This window comes from Anolis sagrei, chromosome 2, assembly GCF_037176765.1.
Source record: "Anolis sagrei isolate rAnoSag1 chromosome 2, rAnoSag1.mat, whole genome shotgun sequence".
Taxonomy (NCBI): Eukaryota; Metazoa; Chordata; class Lepidosauria; order Squamata; family Dactyloidae; genus Anolis; species Anolis sagrei.
This window is the reverse complement of record NC_090022.1, coordinates 137,967,220-137,975,577: the sequence shown is the minus strand read 5'-3', so window position 1 is coordinate 137,975,577 and position 8,358 is coordinate 137,967,220. Positions and strand designations below refer to the sequence as shown.

At 47.4% G+C, this 8,358-nt stretch overlaps 1 protein-coding gene across 1 annotated transcript in view; it reads left to right on the top strand.

Moving 5' to 3' along the window:
- Nucleotides 1-5,572: 5,572 nt before the first annotated feature.
- The window catches only part of WNT10B (Wnt family member 10B), a 35,317-nt gene continuing 32,531 nt past the window's right edge, over nt 5,573-8,358 (top strand). The window contains exon 1 of the mRNA XM_067463892.1: nt 5,573-5,823. Coding sequence (XP_067319993.1) covers nt 5,817-5,823 — 7 coding nt within the window. The 5' untranslated portion in view covers nt 5,573-5,816. The remainder of the gene's footprint in view (nt 5,824-8,358) is intronic.

The following is an 8,358-nucleotide window of genomic DNA, read 5'->3' as shown; positions in this document are numbered from 1 at the left end:
AGGCTCTGCTTCAGAGGAGGGGCCACCGCTGGGGATTCCTGGCCTCAGAAAACCCTACGGCGTGAAAAGTGCCATTAGACGTACAGAAGCAACTTGAAAGGGAAGCGACGGGCTTCACAGAGCCAGCGAGAGACAAGGGACTGGGGAGGAGGCAGGGGGGACCTCCTGGAGAGGCCGGGAGCGGCGTGGGAGTCACCCCAAGGCCCGCTCCGCCTGCCGGGAGGGTCATCAGACCCAGCGCACACCACCGCTGCCTTCTTTTCTGCCTGAAATGTGCTGCGCCTCGTTGTAGAGGTGAAATGCTGACAACACCCCCCAGGGTACCTCTTCCACATGCCACTCGTGGAAAGATTCGTGCCCCCGTCCCGCCAAAGTGACCCGCTTGTCTCACACACCCCCTTCCATTCCCCCGCCCATCCATCCGCTTTGTGGGCAGGTGCCCCTCTTGGGTTGGGGAATGCCCCTCTCTTGTATGGCCGTGGCAATGTCCCTCCGTCTTCTGGAGATGTCTTGCAGCAGGTGAATCAGGCGCATCTCCAGTCTTCAGAGCTTTTCGGCAGACCACTTTAGGCCGCCAGAGGTCAAGTGCAGAAAGGGAAAATGGGGGTCCATTTCTGTGGGTGATGATTGGCCACTCGCACTGTTCTCCTAGGCCTGTGCTTCTCAGCCTGTGGCTCCTCAGGTGTTTTGGCCTTCAACTCCCAGCAATCCCAGCCAGTTTGCCATCAGTTAGGATTTCTGGGAGTTGAAGGCCAAAACACCTGGGGAGCCACAAGTTGGAAACCACTGTCTGATCACCTCTTCCTGATCCCTTGTTTTTGTTATTAGTGCTACAGGCATCATATAATATGTCCACACCTGTGGTGACAAGGCAGACATCATTCCACCTCAGGCTTCACTCTTTGTTTCCAGAACTTCGGGGAGCAGGAAGTCTTCTTCAACAGGAAGTTCCCTTCATGCCCAAAATCAGAATCCACCCTCGCATGCAATCCTAACAAAAGGCACCTCTTGTCTCCATGAGCAATAGGCTGTTGGCTTATTGCATCTGATCCCTTAGAATCGTGGTTCTCAACCTGTGGCTCCCCAGATGTTTTGCCCTTCAACTTCCAGAAATCCTAACAACTGGTAAACTGGCTGGGGTTTCTGGGAATTGTAGGCCAAAAACATCTGGGCACCCACAGGTTGGCAACCACTGCCTTAGAAACATCCCAGGAGAGCAGCTGCATGTTTCATACAGAGCTAGGCATTTCCACTCTCCAGCAGGGCAATGGCATAGACTGTCCACATAGGTCATTACAGCTCGATCACACATGGCCACCGCTCAATCTTATTGGATGGATCCTTACCCTTTTCCTCTCAGGAGTGGAGCTGAAGGGATATATATAGGCGTGTGAAGCCATTCCGGGTGCCACCCCTGACCCTCCTTATCTTCTAAGATCAGACAGGGCGTAGTAGTGTCTTCAGGAACTTTAGTATTTGCACGCATACCTGGAAGTCACCTGCCGACTAGGAAAAGTGCTACCTGCCCAATTGTGGTGACCTCATGAGGGTTTTCTGAGGCATCCTCAGAGCAGTTTCGGCCGGTTCCTCCCCCTGAAACAGACCCTCCTGCAACAGGCCTGTGTTGGCGGCCTCCCAGGGCTGGCCCTGGTTAGCAGCCAAGACCAGGCGGGATCTGGTGCCTTGCAGGGGACTTTGGGCGACAGCGGGAAGGGAGAGAGGACGACGCTTCCTTGCTCCCGGCGGCCGCTCCGTGCCGAAAGCGCCTCCTCCCGTGCCCGGTGCGGCCAGCAGGGGCTGTTGCAGGCTCGCCTATTCAGGCGCGGAGGCTCCGGAGGCAGGAGCAGCGGAGGCCAAGGCCCGGCTCCAGCCCCCGGGACGCAGGCCCTTGCCTCGGCAGGGAGGGCGGCCGCTTGCCTTGGAGGGTCTTGGGCAAAAAGAGGCGGAGGAGAGCGGGCAGAAAGGAGCGAGTCACGCAGGGACTGAAGGGGGAGGACCTGTCTGTTGGGACTCCCTGAACTGAGGGCAAAAAAAATAAAATAAATGAGGGCATTTCCTTCTATTTGTTTTCATAGCTTTCTGTTATTTTGATATTTTAAGATTTTACAAATATAAATCTTTGCCAGTGTTTATGGGGATGTGTCCCTTCCTTTCGCCTCCCTCACCCACAAAAGCCACAAAAGGAAAATGTTTTCCCCTGACATTAAGTCTAGTCATTATCCGACTCTGGGGGTTGGTGCTCATCTCCATTTCTAAGCCGAAGAGCCGGCTTGTCCACAGACGCCTCCAAGGTCATGTGGCCGGCATGACTGCATGGAGCAACGTTTGCCTTCTCGCCAGAGCAGTACCTATTGATCTACTCACATTTGCATGGCTTCGAACTGCTAGGTTTGCAGAAGCTGGGCATAACAGCGAGAGCTCACCTCACTCCCCGGATTTGAATCACCAGCCTTTCAGTCAGCAATTTCAGCAGCTCATTGATTTAACCCGCTGCACCACAAGAAACTTTTGCTTCAAAAAGGGCTCTGCAGCTGAAAAAGTTTTAGAACCCTCGTGTAGAAGTACCTCCAGATTCTGAAGGGTTTAAGTCCCCACTTAGTCATAGAAAGCCACTGAGTGACCTTAGGCAAGTCACACTGAGCCTCTATATATTTTATTCCCCCCAACACTCGCACACACTACAGGTGAGTCTGGCTGCTTCTTAAAGGTAAATGAGATGCTAAGAAGTGCAAAAATACAGTAAGGATTCAAACAAACAAACAAGCCAAACAGTAAAGTCATACAGTCATAGTGTCATAGAGTCAAAGAGTTGGAAGGGCCCTCATGGGCCATCGAGTTCAAACAAGGCAGATCTGAGCTGCCCATAGTGGGCTTGACAGATGGAGAGAGAAATGCTCACAGTTCAGCCTCCAATGGCTCTGAAGTTCTCCATGGCTTATTGCCTCCCTTCGGAAAAAGCCACAGAATTGATGTCCAGCAGCCTCCACAAGCAACTTTTCTTTTGGACTGGAAATTGTGGTTTCTATTCATTGGTTTCTTTTCGATTTGATTAGTGCATATCTTTGAAAGTAATTCTGATCTCACCTCACTCACCCTGCAAGCTTTAGGAGGCTCAAATTGTTTCCAAGTGGAGCTTTTTATATGGCATTTTACAGAGTGTCCACAATAGTAAAGTAAAGGTAAAGGTTTTCCCCTGACATTAAGTCTAGTCGAGTCCAACTTTGGAGGGTGGTGCTCATCTCAATTTTAAGCCAAAGAGCCAGCGTTGTCCATAGACACCTCCAAGGTCATATGGTCAGCATGACTGCAAGGAGTGCCCTTACCTTCCACCGGAGTGGTACCTATTGATTTACTCACATTTGCATGTTTTCAAACTGCTCGGTTGGCAGAAGCTGGGTCTAACAGTGGGAGCTCTCCCCACTCCCCGGATTCAAACCACCAACCTTTTGATCAGCAAGTTCAGCAGCTAAGCGGTTTAACCCACTGTGCCACCAGGGGCTCCCAGCCTAAATATCCTTAAAACATTGGATCCTCTCTGATCTTGAAAGTAAACATGATCAGATCTAGTAAATACTAGGATAGGGACTAGCAATGAATAAAACCTATATTTCACAGGAAGGAAGTGAACAAACATCCTGAGACTATTCCTTAAGAAAACCCTATGAAATTTGTCGGCTCCCTAGAAGTCACCAGCCAGCATGAAGACATGTCGACACCACATCTTTCACTTGTAATCCTCCCATGTTTATTTTCCTCCATCTTTTGATTTGTGACATTTGAAAGCAGACATTGTCCCCGCAAATTCCCTCACACCCCAAATTCTCTCACACTCCAGCCATGGCTTCACATTGCCATCTACCTCCTCCCAGTGTTATTGTTGCAGTGCAAGGGGGGACTTGTCTGAGTTGAAGGGGTGCACATATACACACCTTCAAATTGCCATGTTCATAGTGATGCCAGAAATTATATATAGTTTTCTTAGGTACATCCTCCTCAATTTTGACATAATATAAAGATACCGTGCAATTCTAAAATGTGGGTGCAGAGGCACATGTACTTTTTCAAGACCTTTTTCAATTTCCTGATTGAGCTCATGTGTTTATGCAATTAAACAGGAGTCCCCAAACTAAAACCTGTGGATCAAATTGGGTCTTCCATGGTCATTTACCTGACTCCATGCCTAAACGTCAGATTTAGGATTGCCCCGAAGGTTTGGAAGGCACAGAACAATAATCCTAATTAACTTGACCGTCTTGTCAGCCAAAGCAGGCCCACACTTCCCGTTGGAATACTAGTAAGTTTATGCTGGTTAAAATTGTTCTTCATTTCTGGGGGGGGGGGGGGGGGAGTTGCACTACAAATAAGATATGTGCAGTGTGCATGTTCAAACTATAGGCTGGCCTTCCAACAGTCTGAGGGACCGTTGGATTGGCCCTGGCTTTAAAAGTTTGAGGCTCCCTGCAATTAAGAACCGTTGAATATTTTCACAGGGGTGCAGCTATGGGACTCTCCGCAATGAAGACATGCTCTCAGCAAGAATTCTATGAACCCATATGAAATGGTCTCTCATTCTCCAAAATTCTAGCATTACAGAGAGACTCGGATCACTATAAACACAGTAAATCCTCTTATTCATGGATTCAATGCCCATGGCTCAGTTGTTTTGACGAATAATTATTCTGGTTTTATTAACTAGATAGAAATAAGAGCAGTGGTCCCCAACCTGTGGGCCGCAGCCCAGCAGTGGGCCACGAGAAAATCCAGTCCATGAACCTCCTTCCTCTATATTTATTTATTTCATTTATTTTATTTCTGCTCCTTTCCAAAGCCCTGCATCTTTTGGTACTAATGTTTGAGAGTTGTTCCTGGTCAAAGTGGTCCCTGGTCAGATGGTCCTTGGTCAAAGTGGTCCCTGGTCAGATGGTCCTTGGTCAAAGTGGTCCCTGGTCAAAGTGGGCTCTGGCCACATGGGCCCTTGTCAAAGTGGGCCCTCATCAAAGTTGGCCCTGGTCAAGTGGGCCCTAGTCAAAGCAGGTCCTGGTCAAGTGGGCCCTAGTCAAAATGGTCCCTAGTCAAGTGGGCCCTAGTCAAAGCGGGTCCTGGTCAAGTGGGCTCTGGTCAAGTGGGCCCTGGTCAAGTGGTCCCTAATCAAAGTGGGCCCTGGTCAAAAAAAGCTTGGGAACCACTGAATTAGAGGCATATGCAACCTCCTTCCCTCACTGGACAACACAAAGATCTGTATATAATGTTGCTGTGTTCAAAATTAAATATTATTTCTGTTACATTCTATTGAGGGGGGGGGGGGAATTAACCTTCTAAAAATAAAAATAAAAATTGTTTTCTTTATAGCTGTTTTATAACTCCAATCCTGTTAATATGATCAACTTTAAGGAGCTAGGAATCTGCACACCTCAGGGCACCTCCTGCAGCCTGGGGGTGTAAGTATAAGTGTTCAGTACTCTGTGTGTGTGTGTGTGGGGGGGGGGGGGGTGTTTACCTCTTGAAATATGATGACACTTTGGCTTCTCCTTCCCAACTCAACAACTGCTCCCTATGCCGAGGCCATCTTCTTTCAAGGTGATTAAACATCAACTCCTCCCCAGGGGAATTCTAGGGCAGCATGTTATGGCACATCTGCTCCAGCTGCTGAGCCACATGGAATTTGGGAGAGTCAGAGCAAAGCGCCTTTTTCCAGCCTTTACTTGGAAGACTAGCTGAACATATCACACATGCATAGATGTCCGTAGGATAAAAAGGCAGGCTGATTATGGTGTCCCAGCACCAAAGATCTTCTCTCCAAAGGTCACTCTCGCGAGATGCAAGGTAAGGCTGCTGTCTGGCTTGAGGTATGTCTATGGAGGGAGACCAAAAAGACAGAAGTAGTGACATAGGGGTGCATTGGGCTATTCCTGCCTATCTCCCACTGAAAGCTCCACAAAGCAGAGATCTGTTTTACATTTACTGTACCCATTTCATTAATAGATGGTAAGAGAAAATATGTATGAATGTTCTCTGCTTTGTGCATATCCTATTTACAGTCTGTCCAGTCACCCCTTTGATCAGGGACAGCCCAAGACCTTTTATTCCCTGAAGTGAAGAAGAAGAAGAAGATATCCACACCCAGGCCCCATCTATACTGCCATATAGTGCAGTTTCAAAATACAATTTAACTACTTTATAAAACTGCATTATGTGGCAGTGTAGATGGGGGGGGGGCACTCATCTACAGTTATATTCATAACTGAATCTTTTTTCAGCCCTTCTACCACCATCTCTAGGGCTACCCTTCCTTGCGTTGCTGATGCTGTCCTGTATCTACTACTTGAGGTGATTGTCTCACTTTGCCAGTGATGGGGCTGCCCTGCCTAGAAGTGGTGGTTGCTCTTCTTGCTGTGATTATCTCTTCCATGAACATGGGAGATCCTTGCCCCATGAACAGAGGAAAGATGTTGGAAATAGCCAGGCATGTAGCGGGGGGGGGGGGGGGGGGTAGGGGGGGCTTGAGGGGCTTTAGCCCCCCTCCCGAAATTCTCATGGTGGTTCACGAAAAGGCCTTACTGGTGCATTATTTAAACTGTTATGTTTATTCATATCATTATCTGATCACCATGCTCAATATATCCCATATGCATGGGGGTATTGGGGTAACGATACAAAAGGTGTGCTAGGGTCGACCCTCTTTCACTCAGCCTCAGCCCCCCCTGAAAAAAACTCAGCCCCCCCCCCCCAAAATTGAAATCCTGACTACGGGCCTGGAAATAGCAAACTTCTTCAAGCCTCCACTAGTAATCTGTTTATATATGATTTTGCTTGCTTACTGTATTGTATATGTATGTTTTGGTATTCAGCTTTCCCTTTACTCTATGTTTCTTGAGGTTGTAGGAGGGGCTGAAAATCACATGATCAGATCTGAGACTGCTCAGACCTCAGACTCCATTAGACTCTCAGACTGTTAAGACTGTCTCTTACCTGCTTAGATTTTGGACTGTTAAGTGCAAACTCATGTTTCTGTTGATTGTAAGAAAGATGCCCTGTGTTATCTGCACAGAGAAACTACTTCAAACCTATCTGTAACTGGATTGACAAGTTATGCACCTGTATGCTGAATACATGAAGATTGTGAGTAAACCAAATATGTCAATTTTATTTTTGTCTCTTGAGAGCATGATGTAGAAACAAGATGTTTTATGGGAGAGTAGATGTTTTTGGGCACTGAACAAAGCACTTCTGAAGAACTACATACTATATTTTGTGCATTGGCATAATCTCTGTTCCTAACAGATCAGACCACCAGGATATCAGTCTAACAACTGAAAACCAAATTGCCTTGCATATATACCACTAAAGAGAAGATTTTACTCAAACAGGGTTTTTTGGCTCTTTTCTGGAAAAGAGTAGTAGAGTTGTGTGACACCCAACTCCAAAACTCTGGATGATCTCACTCATTGGTTTCATATAAATGTTGAAGAGCATGGGGAAAATAATAGAACCTTGTGGGACCCCATAGGTCGATGGCCAGGGGTCCAAGCAGGTGTCCCTCAGCATAATCATCGGGGTATGATCCTCCAGGAAGGAGCAGAGCCACTGCAAAGCAGTGCCCCCAAGACCCACTCCAGCAAGACGACCCAGAAAGATACTATGGTCAATGGTATTGAAAATTGCTGAGAAATCCAAGAGAACCAGCAGGGACACACTCCCCTGTCTAGTTCTCTGTGGAGGCCATCTGCCAAGCTGACCAAAACTATCTCTGTTCCATGACCAGGCCTAAAGCCAGACTGTGAAGGATCAAGATAATCAGTTTCATCCAAGAAGCCTCCACTTGCTCTAGATCCTTGCCCAAAAAAAGGGAAATTTTAAATGGGCTTAGGTCCAGACTTTATAGTGGGGAAAAGACAAGTGGAATGAACTCCTATTAATTCTCCTGGTCCTCTTGGTAATAGTCAACTGAGTGATGCTGACATCTGCATGGATCTCTTCAGTCTACAACAGTGGTTCTCAACCTGTGAGTTCCCAGTTGTTTTGGCTTACAACTCCCAGAAATCCCAGCCAATTTACCAGCTGTTAGGATTTCCGAGACTTGAAGGCCAAAACATCTGGGGACACACCAGTTGAGAACCACTAGACTACAATCTGATAGCCTTAAAGAGTAAGTGAATATGCTGTACAGCCTGAGCTTATGTGACGCAGTGAATTATATCTCCTATGGAAGCTCACAGGGGATGTATTCATCTTTTTAAAGGTACCATCAGATTCAGTAATTCCACATGAATCTGGGTGGCATGCTTGGAAGTTGTCTGGAAGTCATTACTGATTAAGTAGCATGTTATGCGAAAGTGTGCATGTGAGGCAGAGCCTTCC